At 41.5% G+C, this 26,050-nt stretch overlaps 1 protein-coding gene across 4 annotated transcripts in view; it reads right to left on the reverse strand.

Annotated features, from left to right (window-relative positions):
- Nucleotides 1-772: 772 nt before the first annotated feature.
- Nucleotides 773-26,050, reverse strand: part of CBLB (Cbl proto-oncogene B) — a 333,732-nt gene continuing 308,454 nt past the window's right edge. For 2 of the 4 annotated variants that reach the window (XM_073614961.1, XM_073614959.1), the window contains 2 exons: nucleotides 17,730-17,831; nucleotides 773-2,292 (listed from right to left, as the gene is read on the reverse strand). In XM_073614961.1, the coding sequence (XP_073471062.1) occupies nucleotides 2,030-2,292; nucleotides 17,730-17,831 (365 nt within the window). In that variant the 3' untranslated portion in view covers nucleotides 773-2,029. Of the gene's footprint in view, nucleotides 2,293-16,859; nucleotides 16,894-17,729; nucleotides 17,832-26,050 lie in introns of all 4 variants that reach the window. The other 2 variants (XM_073614962.1, XM_073614960.1) reach the window with 2 other exon arrangements.

The raw sequence follows: 26,050 nt of genomic DNA on the forward strand, positions 1-26,050 counted from the left end.
AAGCAAATGGGACTGGCAATGGGAGGAGTTTGAATGAGTGATGAGTGAGTTTGTAAAAAGGGTTGTTACAGAGAGTTCGTTCTCTTTCTTGCTGCAAAACCTTGCCATGAGGATGTCTCTCTGCCATCTTGGGACTTTGCTCTGAATGCTGGTTTGGGCCTAAGCCATGTGGCACAGAGCTCTTTCACCACCTGGAGACCAGCCGATAGGAATCTATAGCTATAGGACGTGATAAGTATATTCTTGTATTGTGTTCTGATTGTAAGCTATGTAACATTGTAATACCTTTTTAATACTTTTATGTTAGTTTCCTAATTCCGTGGGAAATAAATAAGACTTGATTACTTACTAAGCAGATGTGTTTGTTATATCATTGTGCTTATCAGACTCTTATAGACTAGCAATTATAGGGACTAGATAATTTAATACATGTATGCAATAGTTATACAGGATATAATAGATCGTATATTATTGCATCGGTTACTTCAGCTGGCCATACACTAGTAGAATTCTGGTTGCAATTTTTTGTTTTAATGTTTGTTCGATTTTATAATCCTTTGTGGGGTATTTTTTTTATAATCCTTGCTAATGTTTGCTTTCAATTGAGGGTTGAGAAAAAACAGCAATGTGGTTTCTGTTTGGGAAATTAAATTCATTCCAAAATCAAAGGGAACATAATTTTGAAGACCTTTCGAATGGCAAGACAGGCCCCCATTATGCTACCTTTAAAATGTTGTCCCCTAGGTTGAGAAAACACTCAAAACTGCAGAACTATTGTTATTCAATCAACTGTCCAGTATTTGTACATGGATTTATCAGTGGTGATTTATTGTAAATCATTTTACCTATTCGCAAATCATGGCTTTTAAAAGTTTTCTTTACAAAAAAAAGCAAAGATTTAAACTCTTAAACAAACTTTCAAAAGCAGCATATAACATATGGAAAATAAGATTGCACAGAAAAAAAAGTACATTTCTTAAATAAAATCTATGGGTTACTAATGGAAAAAAAGAATACAACCATTTGTTGCAGCCAAAATCTATTTTTGTCATTGGTAAGGTTTACTCAAAGTTCATCTCCAACTACATATACAGGTCACCACGATGACCAATGAGTTTCATACATAGCCTTTGCAGTCAGAAAGTCAAGAGAAATGGAAGTGTTACATCTGAAATCTACAGATGTCATCAATCCACAAACTTATTGCTTTGCATCCAGCACCAAAACCTCAATAGAGATCACATAATTTAAACTGTTCTGTTCTTTGATGCGTATTTTTCCCCAAACATCACATTACACAGGAAAAAAAAAATGATCCTGCTCTTTATTGTAAACCTTTTGCTTTTATGCACTTTCATCTAAGATCATAGAAGATTGAAAGTCAGCATATCTGAAGTTATACATCTCTGCTAACAACAGTATCAAAATACTTTTGTAAAGGCAAATCGCCCACAAAAATGCATTCATTTTGTACATTCAAATACTTTTCCACATAATACAAAAAAAAACCTCAGTATGTCAGTAGTAAAGGCCACTGTTTGCAGTATATTTTGGATAAATTAAAATGCAATATAAAAAAAAAGACAACAAAAAAAGAAAAAAGAAAAGCATTTTCCAGAATGCAATGAGGTCAGAAAGTGCTGGTGAACTTCTACAACAGAAAACTTCAAAATGTAAAAAAAAAAAAAAATAAAGTAAAAACAAAAAAAAAACAATGTAAAACTAGAAAAAATAATAATAGTCCAAAAAATTACCAGCTTTAATCGATGAAAAATAAAACAAATAATTCACAGGCTTACTTTCGAAAGGAAAACATGGCCATATGTTACACCTGTATATGGCAGATTTGTAAAATCAACACATTAATATTCCTTTTATTTTTTGATATATAAGTAAGCAATTATTCAAGCCCCAAAACATCTGAAAAAATGTTGGAATGAAAGTTTTTAAATTAAGATGATTAATGAAATCCATTCTTCCTCCCATTCTTCCTTTTCAAACCCACGGTCCTAAAAGACATGTCATCTTGTTATAAGTTTAAACGTGGGCAGACAGGAGGAGGGCAGCACGCAAATTCTCTCAGTATGCTCCGCGCCACATCTACATTATTCTGAGCGATTTCCAGAGCCCTTTTAACTTCTTCGAAAGAGAATCCTTCACCCATTAATTTAGCTATTTTTGCATCTACATTCTCTGCTGAACAGTCAGCGCTGTAAGGTCTTCTGTGATGAATCTCAGGTGCTGTTCTGCGTGGCAGTGGTTTGGGTGGTCTGGCTGGTGCTTGTGGACATTCTGGAAAGGAAAAAAATAAAACATAAATAAAGAGAAACTCTGCAGTATTTTATTTACAAGGTTAGGCCACTGCAAATAAATGTAAAATGAAGGTATAACAGAAATATTTTTAACTGAAATAATATCTGACAAAAGTGAGTACATCCCTCACATTTTTGGAAATATTTTATTATATCTTTTAATGTGACAACACTGAAGAAATGACACTTTGTTACAACGTAAGTTAGTGAGTGTACAGCTTGTGTAACAATGTAAATTTATTGTCCCCTCAAAATAACTCACACAGCCATTAATGTCTAAACTGCTGGCAACAAAAGTGAGTACACCCCTAAGTGAAAATGCCCAAATTGGGCACAATTAGCCATTTTCCCTCCCCGCTGTCATGTGACTCGCTAGTGTTACAAGATCTCAGGTGTGGTAAATTTGGTGTTATCGCTCTCACTCATACTGGTCACTGGTAGTTCAACGTGGCACCTCATGGCAAAGAACACTCTGAGGATCTGAAAAAAAAAAAATTGTTGCTCTACACAAAGATTGCCTAGGCTATAAATTGCCCAAGATCCTGAAACTGAGCTGCAGCACGGTGGCCAAGACCATACAGCGGTTTAACAAGACAGGTTCCACTCAGAACAGGCCTCACCATGGTCGACCAAAAAAACTGAGTGCACGTGCTCAGCGTCATATCCAGAGGTTGTCTTTTGGAAATAGACATATGAGTGCTGCCAGCATTGCTGCAGAGGTTGAAGGTGTGGGGGGTCAGCCTGTCAATGATCAGACTAAACGCCGCACACTGCATCAAATTGGTCAGCATGGCTGTCGTCCCAGAAGGAAGCCTCTTCTAAAGATGATGCACAAGAATGCCCGCAGTTTGTTGAAAACAAGTAGACTAAGGACATGGATTGCTGGAACCATGTCCTGTGCTCTGATGATACCAATATAAACTTATTTGGTTCAGATGGTGTCAAGCGTGTGTGGTGGCAACCAGGTGAGGAATACAAAGACAAGTGGGTGTTGCTTACAGCCAAGCATGGTGGTGGAAGTGTCATGGTCTGGGGCTGCATGAGTGCTGCCGGCACTGGGGAGTCACAGTTCATTGAAGGAACCATGAATGCCAACATGTACTGTGACATAGTGAAGCAGAGCATGATCCCCTCCCTTAGGAGACTGGGCCACAGGGCAGTATTCTAACATCAGAACGACCCCAAACACACCTCCAAGACGACCACTGCCTTGCTAAAGAAGCTGAGGGTAAAGGTGATGGACTGGCCAAGCATGTCTCCGGACCTAAACCCTATTGAGCATCTGTGGGGCATCCTCAGACGGAAGGTGGGGGAGCGCAAGGTCTCTAACATCCACCAGCTCCGTGATGTCTTCATGTAGGAGTGGAAGAGGACTCCAGTGTTAACCTGTGAACTCCATGCCCAAGAAGGTTAAGGCAGTGCTGGAAAATAATGGTGGCCATACAAAATATTGACACTTTGGGCCCAGTTTAGACATTTTCACTTAGGGGTCTACTCACTTTTGTTGCCAGCGGTTTAGACATTAATAGCTGTGTGTTGAGTTATTTTGAGGGGACAGCAAATGTACACTGTTATACAAGCTGTACACTCACTACTTTACATTGCAGCAAAGTGTAATTTCTTTAGTATTGTCACATGAAAAGATATAATAAAATATTTACAAAAATGTGAGGGGTGTACTCACTTTTGTGAGGTACTGTAAGCCAACCATAGATGATCCCTACAGAGCCAGCCGAAATCCGATCCATCTATTGAAAGGCTGATTCATCCATCGATTAACTTGGGTACAACCAGCCAGTTGGATTTTTTACATGCAATTACTGCCGGCAACTATAGGTGCTAGCAGTAATTACTGTGTTCTGCTGGCTGGGAAGGCTCCCTGTCGGCAGAGCACAATAGCACTGCAGGAGCAATTCATCCATCAACACTGAATGTGTTGATGGGGGAATCAAGCAATTTTCTTTCCTTCTACCCGTGGAGGGAAAGAAAATCAAATCACCTATAGCTTTGCCCAAAAAGGAAGTGACGCATGTATGAGTAATAAGCATAAAATGCTGTACATATATTTAGAACTAAAAAATAGAAATAGTAAACATGAATAAAAAATTCCTTTACAAGAAAAAAAAAACTGATGTGGTAAAATGTACCCAAAAAAACTCAATAACCCTACAGCTGCATAAACATAATAAATAGATACACTAAAGCAAAATAGTTGCACACATAAAGCAACAGGTCACACAAAGTGTCAGTATATATTGCTGCAATAAAAGCATTCTAAAAATAAGAAAGCATCTCACCAGGAAGAATAAATAAACAGACATTACATAATTTGTAATAATGGCACACACACTAGTGGTTCTTCACCTTCTCCCACAAAACGGAAAACCTCTTCTATATTATATTAAAGGATAAGTCCAGCCTAACACTAAAATCGCTACATCTATACACATCCATGATCTAACACTAACCTATCTAGCCCTGTAAAGAAATAATCAGTATACATACCTTTTCTGAAGCTGATCCGACTTTATCCCACACTGAGTTGTCAGCTGCGACTTCGCTGTGGAGGTGGGTGCAGAGGACACAGCAGACAATGGAAGCCCCATAGTAAGTCTATGGGTGATGTCACATCCCATTCATTTTACAGCCGTTGTCAGCTGTGTCCTCTGCAGAGCTTCAGCTGCTGGAGACTGGACCGCATCAGTTTCAAAAAAGGTATGTATACTAATTTCTTCTTTATAGGGCTAGACAGGTTAGTGTTAGATCGTGTATGTCTATAGATGTAGCAATTTTAGTCTTACGGTAGACTTCTACTTTAAAGCGGTTGTATACCCGCTGACACTTATATTTTTTTTTATACCCCTGTAAGGCAAAAGGCATAATGCACCGCATACTAGCTCATTATGAAATACTTTACCTTAGAACGAGGCATCGGTATCTTACCTGGTCCACGCCGAGGTAGCTGACATGTTGCCTCGGCTTGTCTTTCGGGTATCGCGGCTCCAGCGCTGTGAGTGGCTGGAGCCGCAATGTCGTCACTCCCACGCATGCACGCGGGAGATTTCTTCCCGGCAAGGTCCGGCATCTGCCGGGCCTTCAGCCGAGAATCCCCTGTGCGCATGCGCCGCTGCAGTCAGCGGCTCATTGCAAGGGGAATATTTCCTAAACCGTACAGGTTTAGGAGATATTTTTTTTACCTACAGGTAAGCCTTATTATAGGCTTACCTGTAGGTAAAAGTTAAAAAATTGACTATACAAGCGCTTTAAGTTATTATAATTAAGGATAATAGCAAAGTGAGGTAATCAATAGCAACAAATCACAATTATTCCACTTCTTTTTCCAATATTACAGTGAAAAGAAAAGGTCCTATTGGTTTTTAAAAGTGAATGTGCTTGGAACCAACTCACTAGTATTGACAATAGGTAGGTCAGGTGAAAAGAATGCAGCCTGCATTAAGGTCTCTTTTGAAAATGCTAGTCGCATTTGTGCCTAGTTTCAATAGTTTTGAGGCAGTGACTTGGAACAAGCATGTTTTAAATAAGTGTCAGACCCCTTTATCTCCTGTACTTCCTCTTGGTTAGAGAGAAAGCAATAAAACCAAAGCTCCAGTGTGTGGATGGAGGAATTAAGTCATTTTTTTTCAACTCTCTCTGAATAAAAAAAAAAAATCTATGGGCTGCTTTAGTCATTTTGGCTGGCTTTTTTCTCTTCAGCCAACATTACAAAAACAAAGAAATTAAATACTTGACACACTAAAAATAAATAAGGAGGTAGGAGACTAGTAATGTAGGTAACATAGCTGGATATAAATGTTTTTCACAAGCAGCTCTTGTGTACCATGGTCATAAGTGAGACCTTGTAGTAATGTCTAAGTTAATGTAGAAGGTACAAAAATAATTTTACAGTCCAGAAACTGTTTATTGGCCACAAATATAATTCAATATAAATGCCAATGGCTTCAGGATTGAAAGGTTCCCTCTCATTAGGGCTACAATATAGCAAATGAGGCTGAGATTTGTATTGTATTTTTAAAACAATAGCTCCAGAAAAAAAAAAAAAAATTCACTCAGTCTGTAATGTGTTTTAATAAATACAACACTAATCTAAGCCTTAGCTGTTATATTATAGCCCCGATGAAGGGGACCTGTTGGACCCCCAAAATACATCGTTTTTAAAAAATACCTTTTGATACTTTTATTCTGGACTACAACATTTTTTGGGGTTCCTTCAGTATCTGGAAATAAAGATAAAATGCAGGCCCATGTCTGTGCATTTTGAGGCTCTCTGGGAATAAAATGTCTTGAAGAAACCTATAAAGACTGTATTTCATCTACATTTATACTACCCATGAATTCTAAGTAAAAACACTAACAATGAACTTGCCTTTTTTGGTCACTTATATTAAACATAGCATTAAAAGGGATTTCCTATATCGGTTTATTAGGTGCTAAAAAAAACGACCTGTTGGTCCTGCCAGAAATCCAATGCTGTCCTGAGTATTCTGCAGTGTCATCTCAAACAATGTTATCAGGAAATGTGTTAGGACTAGGGATGAGCCGAACACCCTCCCAGTTTGGTTCGCAGCAGAACATGCAAACAGGCATAAAATTTGTTCGAACACCGCTAAAGTCTATGGGACACGAACGTGAAAGATCAAAAGTGCTAATTTTAAATGCAAGTTACTACCATAAAAAGTGTTTGGGGACCCGGGTCCTGCCCCAGGGGACATGTATCAATGCAAAAAAAAAGTTTTAAAATACGGCTGTTTTTCGGGAGCAGTGATTTTAATAATGCTTAAAGTGAAACAATAAAAATAAAATATTCCTTTAAATATCATGCCTGGGGGGTGTCTTTAGTATGCCTGTAAAGTAGCGCATTCTTCCCGTGTTTAGAACAATACCACAGCAAAATTACATTTCCAATGTAAAAAATGTAATTTAAAAGTACTTGCGGCTGTAATGTATTGTAATGTATTGTCGGGTCCCAGCAATATAGATGACAATCTTTGAAAAAAAACGCCATGGGTCTTCCCCCCCAACCCCCCCCCCCCCCCCCCCCATTACCAGGTCCTTTGGGTCTGGTATGGATAGTAAAGGGAACCCTACACCCAAATTTTAAAAAAATGGTGTGGGGGTCCCCCAGGCACTATATACTCTGAACAGCAGTATATATACTATCCTCTGCTCCCTCTGTGAAGGCAGGATGAGTTCTGCAATCTTATCCTTGTAACATGGATCAAAAAGGGTTGCCAGCCAGTAATGATCCCTCTCCTTGATACCACAAATCCTAGGGTCCTTTTGCAGGCTTTGCAGAATGCGTAAGTTTGCAGAGGCATTCGATTGAGTCCTCTGGGTCACTAGGGATTACATGATCCGTAACTACCTCCTCGCAGCCATGTACAACTCCTTGGGTTTCTGTGTACTGAGAAACATCCCTTGAAGACTGCTGGTGAGTGTTATCCTCTACATCAATGCTGACACAATCCTCCTCCTCTTCTTTCTGTGTGTTTGGCAGGCCCGCAGGAATGCTATCTGGATAAGGGGGGCCTTGAGAGGTAAGGAAGTTCTCCTCTTCCTCCTGCTGTTCTGCCTCAAGTGCCCTGTCCATGATTCCACGAAGCGCATGCGCCAACAAGACTAGAGGGACAGAGTCACTGATGCATGCATTGTTGCTGCTCACCATCCTTGTGGCCTCCTCAAATGGTGACAGGACAGTGCATGCATTGATGACAGGATCAGTAGCCACCGGCGTGGCCAAAAGAAGCCTAGCTACCCTGACCCTGTCCTGGTGCCATACTCACACAGGTACTCATTGATGTCCCTCTGCTGCGTGTGCAGCCATTTCAGCATTGCCAACGTTGAGTTCCACCTGGTGGGCATGTCACAAATGAGGCGGTTGGTGGGCAGGTTGCATTTCCTTTGAAGGTCAGCCAGCTGAGCACTGGCATTGTATGACCGGCGGAAATGACCACAGACTTTTCTGGCCTGCCTCAGAAGATCCTGTAAACTTGGGTACCTGCTCAAGAACCGCTGCACCACCAAATTTAGGATGTGTGCCAAACATGGAACATGGGTCAAGTGTCTCTGTCGGAGAGAAAGTTGGTGCCATTGTCGCATACAACCATTCCTGGCTGAAGCTGACGTGGTGTCAACCACCTCTGAGCCTGCTCCTGCAGAGCTGACAGAATCTCTGCCTCAGTGTAGCTCCTGTCCCCTAGGCAGACCGATTCAAGCAGCGCATGGCATCTTTTAGTCTGACTGCTTGCATAGCCCCTTGAACGCTTACAGAGCACCGCTGGTTCAGAGGACAAATATGCAGAAGGGGTCATAGAGGAAGAAGAGGGGGGGTGGAGGAGAGAGCTGTGGCAGAATCACCACCCTGCATCCTCCCCAGCTGCCAGCAGAGTTACCCAGTGCGCCATGAAGGAAAGGTAATGTCCATGCCCATGTCTGCTGGACCACGAGTCAGAGGTAATATGCACCTTACTGCTGACCGCCCTATCCAATGAGGCCAAAACTTTGCATTCCACATGCCAGTAAAGAGCCAGAATGGCCTTCCGTGAAAAGAAATGGCGTTTTGAACCTGCAACTGAGGTACAGAACATTCCACAAATTCACGAAAGGGGGCACAGTCTACCAGATGAAAAGGCAGCAGTTGCAGTGCTAGCAATTTGGCCAAGCTAGCATTTAGACGCTGAGCATGTGGATGGCTGGGACCGAATTTCTTTTTACGGTTCAGCAACTGGGGTAGGGAAATTTGCCTGCTAAAATCAGATGGTGGTGTACTGCTAGCAGATTGGCTGCAAGTACTTGGGACACCTATTTCTATACCTTCATTCCTCTCAGTGGAGTTTTTTGAGAGGACTGGAGGTATAGTAGGGTTGGAGATCCCAGTTGAGGAGCAAGGAGAAGTCCACCTTTATCTTGGATGTGGGTCTTTCAAGTGCTGTTGCCAATGGACTGCATGGCAGGTTGTCATATGTCTGGTCAAGCATGTGGTGCCCAAGTGGCTGCTGTTCTGCCCACGCTTGATCCGCTTCAGCCATAGGTTGCAAATAGGTTGCAATAGTGTGATCTGCTGCACACATGTCGAAAAAGGCCCACACCAAGGAACATTTAAAGGTCAGTGAGGAGTCAGCAGTGCACTGCACCTCCTCCTCTCAGGTACCCAAGTACAGTCAATGACCTCATCATCCCCTCCCTCCTCATCACAGTAGCAAACTTGGCAGTATGCTGCAGCTGGGGGAACATGAATGACAGTTTCTTGTCCTTCTTGGGCACCCCCTCTCTCTAGGCTCACGTTACTACCTTCCTCAACCTGGGAACCAACATCGGAACCTTCAAATCGCTGTGCATCCTCCAGCAGCATGTACCCAACACTGTGGTCGAATAATTCTGGGGAGTCCTCCAGGCATGATGGTGGGGCTATGGAAGTAGTGACTGTGGACAAAGAGCCAGTGGAATAGGCCGCCTTGGCAGCTGCGTTGGAAGGCGAACTACTCTGAGCCTGGGTGACAGAGGATGAGGAGGATGAGGATGGCTTTGTTATCCACTCCACCAACTCTTCTGCATGTTCTGGCTCAATAACATGGCCAGCAGCAGAAAAAAAGGACAAGCGTGCCCCACGGCCACCTGCAGAGGATGCACCATGTCCACGACTATTAATCTCCACATTCGCACTTAAACAACTGGAAACGTATCTAATGAAACAAAAAAAAAAGAAAATGATTTGGTACACTTGGCAGGAATATATTCTATCAGCCACTGCAGATAAAAAGTCTTTTCAAAACATGACCTCTCAAGAAGATGACATTATAACCACTAATTGGTAAAGTGAATAGCATTGATTATCTTGTTAAAATGGCATCTGAAAGTGGGTGGGATACATTAAACCGCTAGTGAACATGTTCCTGAAGTTGATGTGTTGAAAGCAGAAAGAAATGGGCAAATGTAAGGATCTGAGTGACATTGAACAGGGCCAAATTGTAATGGCTAGACCGACTGGGTCAGATCATCTCCAAAACTGCAGCTCTTGTGAGATATTCCCAGTTTGCAGTGGTCATGAGCTATCAAAAGTGGCTCAAGGAAGGAAAATTGGCAAACTGGCGACAGAGTCATGGGCAGCCAGGGCTAGCTCATGTAATCTGATCCAATAGAATAACTACTAGAAAACGTTAGAGCTAATTCCAATAGAAAAAAAGAGTCAGAAGACAAAGCGCATCGCAGTTTGTTGCATATGGGGCTGTATAGCTGCAGATGGGTCAGGGGGGCCATGCTCACCCATGTCCACAGTCAAAAGCACCTACAATGGGTACATGATCATCCAAACTGGACAACAGGAACAATGGAAGAAGGTGGCCTGGTCTGATAAATTCAAGAATGTTTTGAGGAACACAATGAGTTTGAGGTGTTGAATGGCCTTCAAATTATAGAGATATCAATCCAATCAAGCATTGGTGGGATGTGCTGAAAAAACAAGTCCCATCCATGGAGGCCCCGCCTCGCAATATACTGGATTTAACAGTGGTTCTAAATGCTGAAGGTTTTTTTACCTTCATGCATTGCATGAAGGTAAAAAACCTTCAGTGGGTTGCCCCCCTCAGCCCCCCTAATACATACCTGAGCCCCATCTTGATCCAGCGATGTGCTTTCCCAGGTCTCTCCCTCCTCATTGGCTGAGATGCAGCAGCAGGAGCCATTGGCTCAGGCTGCTGTCAATTACAGCCAGTGAGGACGGAGCGAGGGGGGTGAGCTACGCTCTCTGTTTTATGGACACAAATATAATGAGGATATTTGCCAGCACACTACCGATCAGGGTCGTCGAAACGATTTTTTTTATTGAAGCAGGATCACATCACAGAACAGGTAGTGCAACAGGCATGTCTGACGAAGGGGTCCTGCGTGACTCTGAAACGTTGCACTACCTGTTCTGTGATGTAATCATGCTTCAATAAAAAATTGTTTGGATGCCATCTGTCGATCTGTGGTGTGCTGGCAAATATCCTCATTGTGGCTTTCTGATCCAGTTTTCAGCTGGTGGTTGCTGCAGCACCCAAATCTTCTAGAGCTTTATCCAGGAATGTATGCGATGGGAATATGGAGCATTATTTATGGACACAGACAACTGGCTTGGGAATGAGCACACACACACGAGCACCCCCATAGCAAGCAGCTTGCTATGGGGGGACTCGGCAAGGGGGAGTTGGGGGGGGACCCGAGTAGAGGAGCTTCGGGGCTGCTCTGTGCAAAACCAATGCACAGAGCAGGTACAACATTCTTGCTATTAAAAAAAAAATCCTTTACACACACCTTAAAGGATCTGCTACTGACGTCTTAGTGATAGATACCACAGCATACCTTCAGAGGTGTAATGGAGTCTATGCCTTGAAAGATTACGGTTGGTGGTCATAATGTTATGGTTGATGGGCGCACTTTTCACAAACAAAAAAATAGAAAAGACCAATGATTTTAGTCATCCTCATTCAAGGACAACTGCTGCAAAACTGGCTTTATCAATGTAGTGAGAACTGTGACTGTAAGCACAGGCCTTCAATGCAAATTCTTATACATATTCTTTTTAAATTACACATTAAGGAAGAACTGATGGATAAAAAATTATTATTTTGCTGCAACAAAGCAATATTGGATTTTTCCTACCTATAAGCCAGTTGCCTTTTAAGCTTTCATAGCCCTACATTTCTGCAAAAATCATTGCAGTATGTGCTAGAGTCCAGTCAATACACTGGAAAGTACAATGTAAGCTTTATGGATTTCTTTTTGCTGGTTAAATACATACTTGAGAGACACTTAATTAAAATATCATTATATTTGAGAAATAACTGCATTGTTCACACTGCTGACTGAACCAAACCAAAAAAGTGCCTCTCTCAGCTGTGTTTTTGTTTTATAAAAACCTCTTCAACATATTGGTGCACTGTGCAGAATGTACTCCTAATTTTTCATTTTCAAAGAATGTAACTCATTTTTTGTGCACACTATGTAGTCTGCAATGAGATTTTGATTCATTACCAACTTACTACATTACAACCAATTCCCTATGTATACTGTGCAAAAATGTGCAAAGGCATCAAGTACATTACATTTGGTAGACATAGCATATTACCATATTGCAGTGACAGAAAATAATTTTAGTTCTTTCAAATCAAGACATTTGAAGAATATCTAAACTCAAAAACAAAAAATGTTATACTGTAGCTTATCATTCCCTACGATGACTGCATTTGTTTTCACTTTGCAGGCTAAGAACATTTTCAGCAAGTACAGAAAACACTTGTTGATCTTGGCAGAAATTCTCAGCCCTTGTCAATTCCTGTGAGCTGAACTGAAAGCGCAAGCAGTGTGAATCTACTTCTGTAAACTACTAGTCCGCTCCCCCCTCCCTAAAGGGGAAGACTCATGTGTTGGAATGTCAAGGTTCTGGAGTTGATTCATGCACCATTGAGCATCTCCAAGCAATGAATACGAAGGGTGGACAACCACTAGGCAAAACAAAAGGCAATAGGCCCAAAAAATGGGCCAGAAATCAGATTGTCACTTAAAGAACCTTTTGGCCGAAAGCTGCACCAGCTGCTCACCAAAATTTTATAAAAGTATGAACAGAAGATCAGGTGGGACCTTATACATTTAGGGTACAGATGCTTGGTGCCAAAATGCACAGGAAGCTGCTACACCTCTGTTTTTTTCCTTGCAAGCATACTCAAGTTTCTTATCCACTGTGCAATGGTGGATTTTCAAGCAGAATGTTTCTTGTGAGGACAGGAACAAAGAGGGAATCTGTTTTGTCTGATAGAAGAAGTAGCTTTAAGGTATACTCTAATGGCTCTTACTATGTCCAGCCAATGTAGAGAATGCTCCTTTGAATGCTGAGGAGCAGAGAACAAAGATGGCAATGTCCTCATTGGGATGGAACGCTGAAACCATTTTTGGACGAAAGTATTGTCTTGGGTGTAAAACAACCTTGTCGTTTGGGAAGCATGAAGAAGGGCTCTTTACAGGAAAGAGCCGCCAGTTCAGAGACACGTCTGACAGATGTGATAGCTACCAAAAAGACTGGCAAGAATCTCCAGGGGAATATCCTGATGGATTCAAAGGATGGCTTCTCATGGCAGAGAGAACCAAATTAGGGTCCCAGGGAAGCACAGGATGTTGCAAGGGGGGCCTGATACAAGAAACACGTTAAGACCCCTTTTACACTGAGCCACCTTGGGCGTCAGCGGAAAAGTGGCGCTATTTTCAGCGCCACTTTACCGCTGTTTTAGCGGTGCTATTTGGCTGCTAGCAGAGTGGTTTTAATCCTCGCTAGTGGCCGAAAAGGGGTTAAGTCCGCCCGCAAAACGCTGCTGTAGCGGCGCTTTGCCGGCGGTATAGCAGCGCTGCCCCATTGTTTTCAATGCGCAGGAGCGGTGGAGGAGCGGTGTATTCACCGCTGCAAAGAAGCTGCTGGCAGGACTTTTTGTCACGCCCTGCCAGCGCAGCGCCCCAGTGTGAAAGCCCAAGGGCATTCACAATGGGTTTGCAGCCAAGGCTTTTTTCAGGCGCTATTTTTAGCGCTGTAGCACCTGAAAAACGCCTCAGTGTGAAAGGGGTAATACAAGGGAGTGCAAAGCCAGATACCTTTGCAAAAGGATGGATAAGGCCGATATCTGTCATTTAACCGTGTGAGCTCTAGAAGGTCTTACCCCCTTCATGACCAGGCCATTTTTGCTATTTAGCACTGCGCTACTTCAACAGATAATTGCGCAGTCATGCAACGCTGTATGCAAACTACATTTCTTTTTTCCACACAAATAGAGCTTTCTTTTGGTGATTTTTGATCACCACTAGGTTTTACTATATAAATAATAAATAAAACAATATTTTTTTCATTTCTGCTATAAAACATATCCAGTAAAAAAATAAACAAATTTCTTCATAAATTTAGGGCAAAATGTATTCTGCTACACGTCTTTGGTAAAAAAAAATCCCAATAAGTGGATACTGATTGGTTTGTGTGAACATTATATAGTGTCTACAAACTATGGTAAATATACTTTTTTTCTTATTTTGTTTTTCTTTATACTTGTAATGGCAGTGATCAGCAACTTATAGTGGGACTGTGATAGTGCAGCGGAAAATCTAACACTAACTGATGCTGGGCGGGAACTGACTAACTGACATCACCAGCGACACCAATACAGTGATCAGAGATCAGAGATAAGACTATACACGTTCAATCGACTAATAACACTGGCTGGAAAGGGGTTAACATTGTGGGGTAATCAAGGGGTTAAGTGTGTGCTTAACAAGTGTTAATGTGTGTATTATGTGCTGCTTTTTACTAAAAATCTATTTGTTCCTGTCTCAGGATATGGGTGGGGGGGGGGGCAATGGCGGTGCAGTATAACATGGTGTTAAGCCACTGGCTAAAACATCTACCTTGTTCACTCCTGGTAAACCCGGTTGATAAAGTTTGGATTGTACCACGTCAGCATAGGCTCACCAATTCTTTTTACACTTGCAACCAGACAAACAAGTATATTAAAACAGACTTTCCTTTATATCAGAATATGTAACATACTTGCATTTCTGTCTCTGCTGTATTGGCATAACTATTACTCCCTTAACGGGTTGGTTTAACACCCATAGATCAGCCATTCATAGGGGCAATTGCTTGCTGGACTTCTTCACAGCCTAGTGTTGTGAAGAATAAAGATGATGTGTCAATGAACTACAAACTTTGGCTCCTAAAGGACTCAATGAATAGCTTAGTTTCAACTGCTTTCTATAAACCATTGGGGCTTCTTGGTTATTGCCTGTTGGTGTGATATGTGAATGAGTCCTCAGTTTCTTTATTCTGGTTTTGAAGTATTGATTCTTGTTATGTACATTAGTATGTATTCCTTACTTTGTGCACTGTCAGTGTTTTTGTCCTTTTCTTTTCTAGTTTTTCACTCTCTCACACTTATTTATGGCAGAGGTGTGCCATTTTTTTGGTTACTTTGTAATCTTTCATTTGTGGCCCTTTGCAATCATGCTACCCTAGCATATTACTTGCTGCAAATTAATGGTGGCCAGTTCCGCCAGCCATTTTGTAAATGCTACAGGTATTCTTTTTTTCTACCTTTTCTATATTTTCCATTTTTATGCTTTAGTTACTTTTGCATAGCTCTGTGGCTGCTAGAATTGCAGCTATTTTTTTTTGGGGGGGGGGGGGGGTTAGTGGGTAGACCATTGTGATTTCTTATCTGACCTTTCTTTGATGTTAACCCAGTATATCTTTACCTTTGCACTGTGTGATGTCATCACTAGGGGGTGTTGGTGTGCGGGGGTTTGGTTTATTAGCTTGCTCACATTTAGGCTTCAGTGTCTTGAGAAAGACAGACTGGGCTCCATCAAAAGCAATTAAAATGATGTTGCTTTGACCCCTTTCGCACTGGGGCCGCGTTCGTGGTAAAGCGCCGTTCGTTTTAGCAGTGCTGTAACGCTATTTAAGTGGCGCTTTTGCGCCACTTTTCGGACGCTAGTAGGGTGCTTTTAAGCCCAAAAAAGGGGTTAAAACTTTTCAGGCGTTTCGAAAGCACTGCCCATTCATTGCAATGGACAGGGGCGTCTTGGGAGAGCTGTATACAGTGCTCCCAACCTGCCCCAAAGATGCTGCTTGCAAGACTTTTCCGAATGTCCCGCAAGTGCACCGCCCGGGTGTGAAAGCACCCATTGCAGAGAATGGGAGGCAGTTTTCAGACACTTTACAGGCGCTATTTTTAGCTCTAAAATGCCTGAAAACTGCCTCAGTGTGAAAGGGGTCTTAGAGTGCCTCTATACCATTTTTGGATATAGATGCTGTACACAGGAATGCACTTGTAAACACTGGTACTTGTGTTTTCAGGTGCATGCGTATTAGTGTATTTTCTAGACACAAAGCTAGAGCATTTGGGAAAATACACCTGTAAGCATGCAGCTAGAAATGCAGGTAATGGAAATTAAAAGGGTATATCTCCGTACAGCAAAATTTTGTAATTTGTTCCTAAGGGGAGAATTACACAGCAGCTGAGGATCCCACGAGCCACAAATACAGAGGTATGCGTCCATGTGCATGACCCCTGGCCATGAAGGGAGTATGAACAAGGCTAGATTTAGTCTGAATAAATAAAAGATCATAACAGAAAAATCTTTGAGCAATTTAGTGCCTGGTCATGGAACCATGCCCTATGTCTTGTGGATAGATGTTAGGAAAACATTTAGGCAAATCTAGGGAGCCAGCAGCTCTGATTATTTCTCCAAAATCAAACACACTGGCAGTGACTTTTTAAAGAAATAACTTGGAAATGGTACGGTTACCAGGCCTTTTTAGGATTACTGTTATAAGAGCAAATGGTAAGGTGTTAGGCTGTCATGCAGGCTTAATATTAAAATAACTATGTTCACTGTTTACTATAGCCCTTCTTTAATTGCAAGTGGAAGGGTTTAAAGACATCTTAAAACTTTTTTATGTAATGTTGCCGAAACAACCAGTGCTTTATTTTTCTGTATTGATCTCTCATCACAGACCTGTTTTCGGTATGTTCTTTTGTCGCTGGTCTTTCTGAAAGTATATAGGCCTTCAAGATTAAGAAAAGGAAAAGGAATAATCTACAATACATTAGAATAGCTAAAAAGGGCAAACATTGCACAGTTTATAATCATATGGAGATGTGGACACTTGTTACTGAAAATAGTAAGCAGGAAAATAAAAGGGCATTTAATACAAAACTGAGAAAACAAGTAGTATGGTAAAAAGTATGAACAAAACATGGCAAAGCATGTTGAGTGCTTTTAAAGTGTTGCTGTATTAACTATAGACAGCCATTTTTATTTAGGACATGCTATCCACTTCCTACTGTTTATGGGTTAGTATATGCACGGTTAGTAACACATGCTGACTCACTGATAAAATAACTGAACATTTATATATTTATATATTAATAATGGGACTGATTACTTTAAAGTAGAATTAAAGGCAAACTTGTTTTCATTTTGGATACTGTAAATGGGGGGTTATAACCCCTGTAATTTTTTTTTTTTTGTCATCTGTCTCATTATGGTGATTTTTTTTTTTTTTTGGGTCACTTCCCCTCTCATAGCCAAAACAGGCAGTGATAAGAAAACCCTCCAAAGTGAGGTAACCCCTTGTTGCAAACAGGGTTACCAAAATGAGTGTCCCTATTGAAAGATTTGGGACTGTCTTTTCCTTTAGCTCCGAGTGATAACAGTAAATGGGACAAATAGAGAGGGTGAATTTCCCTAATAGGGACATATACAGTAATACAAATCAGATAAGCGTTCTATTCTCTCCACTTTATCCAAAACTAAAATAAATATTTGTCTTTAGTAATACTTTACTCAAAATTTAAATTTGTTTACCAAAATAAAAGCATATACCTGAGCATGCCGGTAGGTGATCATATTCTTGGGAAAGTCTATTTATTTTGACATCATTTGGTGCTCTTCGAGTTGGTGGTAAAGGAGCTTCTAAACAGTGATCTAAAATGTGAAGGATAAATGGCTATGATAAAAAGATTTTACAGCAAATGGGGCTCCTCCCATTTATTTCAACCCACCAATAGCTCAGTTTGCTCTTGTGAATTAAAATTCTGTATTTAAGTAATAAGCCCTTACTAGACACCTTCAGTAATTTACAATGTAACACACACATATCAGTCTGGGAACAAACATAGCACAATTATCATTCACCGTTTGTACAGTGTGCAGCCAGTTTCTTGAAGGACATAATTAAACTCTTCACCTAGTCAATAGCCCTGCATGCCAAATAAGTTCTTACACTTAAAGTGGTATTAAACCCAAAAGAAAACATTATATTGCAGCTTATCAATTCCTAGATGTGTAGGCTGCATTAGTTTACTTTTTTAGGTTTTCTTCTATTTTTATCTGGTGATCTGGCCAGTAAGTCTCTTTTTCCAAAATAACAAGTTCTCTTGCACATTTATCAGTTACAGGAATGAGACAAACCATCCAACGTTGGCAAGAGTGCTTACAATGGTTGGTTTTATTTAAGTAAAACCTTTACCCCAAAAAGGAAAAAAAAAAACAGTTTGCTATAATATAAAAAGCGTTAGCTGTCTGCTAGTACATGGAACACTCCCTTCCCCCCAGATTAATACTACTATCCAAAGGTGCCCCTGTTCACCTTCATCCAGAGGGTGGGGGAACTAATACGGGGGGTGTGCTACTGGCCAGATCATCAGGTGAAAACAGAGGGGGAAAAAAGCCTAAGAAAAGCTAATGCAACCATCACATCTAATAATTGGTAAGCTACAATGTATTACATTTCTGATTTTGGGTTTAATACCTCTTTAAAAACCAGTATAGGCTTCATAGTTTAAAAAGTACTTACACAGAGATACAAAAAAAAAAAAAATGCACAGATGAGGGCATGCTGTGCCTATGAAACGTTTTTATCATAATTTTTACTAAAGATCACATCTATAGAACACTTTCTTAGTGCAGACTTCTGGCAAAATCAGTGAGCCAATCACACAAGCAGGAAATAATCTTTCTGGGGCCATTCAGTACAGATTCTGTGTACAGAACACCCCCAGGTAGTCATATTGCATTTTTAGAAAATGACAGCGGCTGCAGATTGAAAAGGAAAGATAGTTTTAAATAACATTCAGTTACAATATGACTTGTGTCGCAATTGTATACGCTATATTATTTTTTCTTTGCTTGCTGTTTTTTTTTACCCACGGAAGTGGTTACCCTTAAAGGTAAATAAGAATTTTATATATATATATATATATATATATATATATATATATAAAAATATACACATACACACACACACACACACACACACACACACACACACACACACACACACACACACACAAACAGTATCTCACAAAAGTAAACTCCTCACATTTTTGTAAATATTTTATTATATCTTTTCATGTGACAACACTGAAGAAATTACATTTTGCTACAATGTAAAGTAGTGAGTGTATAGCTTGTATAACAGTGTAAATTTGCTGTCCCCTCAAAATAGCTCAACACACAGCCATTAACCACTTAAGGACCGGAAGATCTGGCCCCTTAATGACCAGGCCATTTTTTGCGATACGGCACTGCGTCGATTTAACTGACAATTGCGCGGTCTTGCAACGCTGTACCCAAACAAAACCCAATTGATGTCCTTTTTTTTCCCACAAATAGACCTTTCTTTTGGTGGTATTTGATCACCTCTGCATTTTTATTTTTTGCACTATAAACAAAAAAAGAGCATCAATTTTGAAAAAAAAAACCAATATTTTTGACTTTTTGCTATAATAAATATCTCCAATTTTTTTTTTAAACACATTTCTTTCACAGTTTAGGCCAATATGTATTCTTCTACATATTTTAGGTAAAAAAAAAAAAAAAAAAATCGCAATAAGCGTATATTGAATGGTTTGCACAAAAGTTATAGCGTCTACAAAATAGAGGATATGTTTATGGCATTTTTATTATTATTATTTTTTATTAGTCATGGATGGGATCTGCGATTTTTAATCAGGACTGTGACATTGCGGCGGACAGATCGGACACTTTTACACTATTTTGGGACCATTGACATTTATACAGCGATCAGAGCTAAAAATAGCCACTGATTACTGTATAAATGTCACTGGCAGGGAAGGGGTTAACACTAGGGGGCGATCAAGGAGTTAAATGTGTATGGGATAGGACTGACTGCCAATGGCTCCTGCTGCTACTTCCTCGGAGAGAGAGAAAGAAAGAAAGAGAGAGAGAGAGAGAGAGAGAGAGAGTACTCCTGGGCATGGTGCTGGATCAAGATTGGGCTCAGATAAGTATTTAGGAGGGGGGGCGGACAATGGAAGGTTTTTAACCTTAATGCAAGGAATGCATTACAGTAAAAAACCTTAAGCCTTTACAACCACTTAAATAAAATAAAAAAACAATATTAAAGATTAAACATACTACAAGGACCATGCATCAGCTAATAAATATCCAGCATATTTTATAATGTGGAGCATTAAAAAGAATCATAACCTCCTAGTGAAATAATCTGATGCCTATTACCTGCCAGGAAATTGCTTTCTTATTAGAATACATTCATGCCAAGAGCATACAAGCATTCTTATTCTGTCAAACATCAGAAATATTGTAATGCTAGTGGCATCCTCTTAACTCTTTCCAATGACTGCAAAGGAGAAACACACAGTATCTTCAAAGGCAGTATTCTGGGCTTCAGTGCGCTATAGAAATGTACATTTTTTTCAGCTGATTCAACAATGATTTGCACATCGTGATAATATCAATAGGCAATGAATCACAAATAATGAAAATTGACTGAAAACTATAGCATTTACAGGCGAAATATGCTGCACTTGCCTAATAACATTAACGTGAACAGAAAAAAAGGAGGGTGAACCACTGTGCCAGAAAAAAAAAAAAAAAAAAGCGTTGCTTCAGTAAACCACTGGAGTTATTTTACTTACATTTGCTAAGCTCTCAAGATATTTTTCTCTCAAAATTTACAGTTCACAAAAATAAATATTGCTTAGGTGTATAATTGTTATTTTTCCAGATGAAATGTACACCAAAATATTAAAAGCCTCAAAATGTTTTACTGAAAGCTGAACTGTAAGCATTAATAAAAAAAAGACACACAATACAGCTCTGTAATCATTAATAAAATAATATATTTTTTTAATAAATGCAAGCAGTGCACCTATCTGCAATTAACCTGATATCATCTTGCAGTCCTGGTAGAGCAGTGATGGAGAGTGAAAGAAAGCATCACAGGAAGTAAGAGCTAACTATAGCAGGTGTATAAGACAACTGGTAGGGAGATAAACTCATGACCATGCTGCTTCTCCTTTCTCTGTCCAGATCCGTTTGACCTAGGCTCAGAAAAAGCAAGTTATTGCTGCCCACCAGACTGAAGACATCCAATGGTGAAAAGGTAGTACTGAGGGTACAGCTCTGTATTGAAGGGTAATATACCAGCATCGCCTGGAGTTCTGCTTAAAGTTGAACTTAAGGCAGAAATAAAAGACAGATTAATGCAGTTCTGTATTCAATAATACACCACTAAAAGTATTGTTCTTTAAATGCAAATAGTGCCTGGATTTAATATAGTATCTGCCTCCTCATGTCCAGTGTACAGCAGAGCTCTGACTGGGGAGACAAACAGCACAATAAGCCAATAAGGTGTGCTGCACTGATCAGGTGTTAAAAAATAAAAACATGCTCTTGCGAACAGGACAACATGATGCAAAGCTTTTGTTAAACTCCTTCTCTACGTTACTTAGGTAGCCCTGCCTAGTAAAAATATATGTTTTGTTTCTCTGTATCTTTTGATGCATGATGCCAAGCCCCTGCATGGGCGATACCCCTTACATTTTGATAAATACTCAACAACTTTGTACCTACCCACACTTACGATGTCTGTAACTTTCTGTTGCAATAAAGTCTGTTTTGGTACCAAAAAAAAGAGCATACTCAGAAGAGGAGGGAGCAGAGCAACAGAAAGATGAACTCATCGGCCTGAACATTCTTTTTTTTAATGTCCAGTGATAAACTAGAGGCAGGAACAAGACCCAATGGCATTACCCAACTACAGTAGAAAAAAAAAAAAATTCAGATCTCTTGCTCTACCACAAAGGGCTGTACTGTGCAGCAAGGCTGAGTACATCTCAGAACTGGGTGGACAAAAATGCAAATTCTTCAACGGGTAAAACAGCTCCCAAATATGTATTTCATCTACAGTAAGTACTTTACTACCTTGCCATATAGCAAAATCACCATATGACGTCCGTCAGGATATCAAGCCGCTGCGCGCCCCTGGGGGCACGCATCGCGGCGGTCGTTGTGTTGCGGAGTGTCAGCCTGACACCCCACAACACCGATCTAGGTAAAGAGTCTCCAATGGAGACTCTTTACCACGTGATCAGCCGTATCCAATCACGGCTGATCACAGTGTAAACAGGAAGAGCCGGTGATCGGCTTTTCCTCACTCGCGTCTGTCAGCCGCGAGTAGAGGAGAGCTGATCGGCTGCTCCTCTGACAGGGGGGGGTCTGTGCTGATCGATTATCAGCTCCCCCCGAGGATGCCCACACTGGACCACCAGGGACGCCACTAGGACCACCAGGGATGCCACTAGGACCACCAGGGATGCCACCACTAGTCACCACAAGGTATGCAACCCTAGACCACCAGGGATGCCAATCAGTGCCCACAATGGGCATCACTGATTGGCAGGCATTATTGTTTGGCACTGATTGGCATCCATCAGTAACATTTATTAGTGTACAGTGCCACCTATAAGTGCTCATCCATGCCCATCTGTGCCGCCTATCAGTGCCCATCCGTGCCACCTATCAGTGCCCATCCGAGCCGCATATTAGTGCCCATCATCAGTGCCGCCTTATCAGTGCCCGTCAGTGCAGCCCCATCAGTGCCCATCAATCAGTGAAGGAGAAAAATTACTTATCTACAAAGTTTTGTAACAGAAACAAAAAAAAACATTTTTTTAAAAAAAATTTTTGGTCTTTCTTTTCATTTGTTTAGCAGAAAATAAAAATCCCAGGAGGTGATCAAATGCCACCAAAAGAAAGCTCTATTTGTAGGAATAAAATGATAAAAATTTTGTTTGGGTACAGTGTAGCATGACCGTGCAATTGTCATTCAAAGTGCGACAGCGCTGAAAGCTGAAAATTGGTCTGGGCAGGAAGGTGTGCCCAGTATTGAAGTGGTTAAGCATTGGACAGGCTCCTCAATTGCTGCCAAAGTTTAGCCAACCCACAGAGAGCTCTTAACATTGAAATCAAAATATACATCATCCCTTCCAGTGACACTGGGGAATCAGTTCCAAGTATGACAGTGGAGATGAGGGCTGCTGCATCCTGTTGTATCCAAGTGTTGAGAGTTGGAGCAAGAGTGGGAGACTGAAGATCCTGCATGATCGGCAAAAGAAGCTTAGAAAGGGGAATCTTCTCTTACAGCCAAGTCGGTAGCTGATGTGGCTTGGGAAGCGGCAGAGTTGGAGCTGGATGATAGGACAGCACCTAGTGACACACCAGGAACATTCTGAGGTGCATTTCTGCATCACACGGGCGAAGAGTGGTAACTGTATAGAAGGATTTTTGATCCAAGTGTGATTGTTTGTGCCCTAGTAGCAGTCGAGGGGAAGCCCTAAAGTAATGAGAGCCCATGGTATTACCTGTAGCTGAACGGGCCACCTAATTCATATCTGCCTCCAGGCTGGGGGGTGGGCGCTGCTTGACCTGGTTGTCACAGCTCCAAAGATGGCCTGTAAGGTGTAGGAAGTGATACGGGGTGGAATTCCTTTATCTCCCTCAGACCTTTTTTGGGGTCATTGAAGCCAGACACCAGGAACTCTATGAAGGAGTGTGGAGAATAGGGCGCTCTGGATAACAAGGAGACTTTAACAAATGACTTGAAATGTGATTAATGAACCACAGCAGCACTTCAGAAGAGGGAAGCACACTCTATAGGAAAAACAAAGCAGAGAAGAAGGCACTTCTAAGTGCAAGTAATAAAACACTTTAACTACCATATATACTCGAGTATAAGTCGATCCGAATATAAGCTGAGGCCCCTAATTTACCACAAAAAACTAGGAAAACTTATTGACTCGAGTATAAGCCGAGGGTGAGAAATGCAGCAGCTACAGTAAGTGGAAAAAAGGGTCAACAATGCCCATCTGCAGCTGCATACGGCACTGTGTCTATTGCATATCTCCATGCGTCCTGTGCATGCCTACCTGTTTCTATTGCATACCTCCCTGCGTCCTGTGCATACCTACCTGTGTCTATTGCATACCTGTGCAGATCTGCCTACCTCACTGTGTCCTTTGTATATCTCCCTGTGTCCTTTGTATAACTCCCTGTGTCCATTGCAGCCTACCTGTGCCAATCTGCATCCTCTTTGTGTCCTGTGCATGCCTCCGTGTGCCGCTCTATATCCACCATTGCACCGATCAGCGTGTCATAAAAACATACGGCAGCCATTCAAGTGTTCAAAAGCCGCGCCTCCTCCTCATCTGTGATAGGCAGAACACTCAATTTCCCAGCAGTCAGTTTTCAGCCTATCACGGACATCCGCTCATCCTCATACCAAGGACAAGGATGAAAGGTTGTCCATGATAGGCTGAACACTGGCTGCTGAGAAACTGAGTCTTCTGCCTATCACAGACGAGGAGGCGGCGCGGCTTTTGAACACTGGAATGGCCGCCGTCTGTATGCATGACACGCTGACCAGGTAGGCAGACGGCGGTGACTCGAGTATAAGCCGAGGGGGGCACTTTCAGCCTAAAAAAAAGGGCTGAAAATCTCGGGTTATACTTGAATATATACGGTAGTTCCGGACCAGCCACTTAAGTTATACTGCGGCAGGTTGGCTCCCCTGGGTGAGGCGTCATAGATATACGTCAGGCTCGTGCCCACATAGGGGGTGCACCAGCGGCTATTGGATTCACTTCAGAATCGATCAGTCTCCAGGCCCAAGCCAATGATTTCTGGCCTGGACCTGGTGATCGGTTCTGGTAAGTGGGAGACTGTAAGTGTAAACACAGGCAGGGGAACTGATGTCATCTCCCTCTCTGAAATTATTTTTCGTTCCAGAGAGAGGACATCTAAACGTGAGTTGCACCAACACTACACTGACATAGTACACATAGGCACACATTTCACCCCGTTCACACCCCCCCCAGTTAACCCCTTCACTCCTTGTCACAGTGTCACCAAGTGAAGCTTTCATATTTTTGATCACTGTACTGGTGTCATTTGTGACACTAATCAGAGCGTTAGGGTACTTAGTAGTAGGCCCAGATAGGTCTAGGAACACCCTAATAAAGGTTTAACCCCTTAATCACCCCCGGTAAACCCTTTTACCCCCTGTCACCGGTGTCACTAATATAGTGTACAGATCTCTTTTCTGATCGCTTTATTTAGTGTCACGGGTGATGCTAATTAGCCAGTTAACTAGTTGCTATAAAAACATGACGGTGACAGTATCAGGGTACCCGCCATATATTGCTGAATACAGGTTTAACCCCCTGATCGCCCCCCCCCCCCTCGTACAGTTTTTAGCGCCAGGGTCAGTGTCAGCCCCAGGTACAGTCAGATTTGTGGCAGTAGCGCTAACACCCACGCACCATACACCTTCCCTACTAGTATAAGTTTTGATCTGATCAGATCTATACTAGTGTTCCCAGTAGTTTAGGGTTCCCAAAAATGCAGCGTTGGCGGGATCAGCCCAGATGCATTTAGCCCCTCCGCTCAGCCCAGCCCACCCAAGTGCACTATCAATGGATCACTATCACTTACAAAACACATAACTGCAGCATTCGCAGAGTCAGGCCTGATCCCTGCCAACGCTAACAGTTTTTTTGGTAGTGTTTGAAGCAGTCGCTGACAATCAGGTGCTCTTTTTTTTTGAGTTTCATTAGTTGTACCAGTAAATTTAGAGGCCACAAGGTCCAATTAAAGGTACACTAGTAAAGAGGCCTACATGTTTCTGAGCATGACAGATGAGTGAGAAGAGGAAGTCACCCATCTGTCAGATTCAGGCTCAGAATACGAACCGGTAGACAGCAGCGGCACCCTCACAGATAGCTCTAACGACAAAGTAGTGGTCCCTGCCAAGGTCAGGCATACCCGACCCCGTTTTTCTGCTGTTGTTGTTGAGGTGCAAGAACCGCAGGCCTCTCATATGG

This window comes from Aquarana catesbeiana, linkage group LG02 (genome assembly GCF_042186555.1).
Source record: "Aquarana catesbeiana isolate 2022-GZ linkage group LG02, ASM4218655v1, whole genome shotgun sequence".
In the NCBI taxonomy this organism is placed as follows: Eukaryota; Metazoa; Chordata; class Amphibia; order Anura; family Ranidae; genus Aquarana; species Aquarana catesbeiana.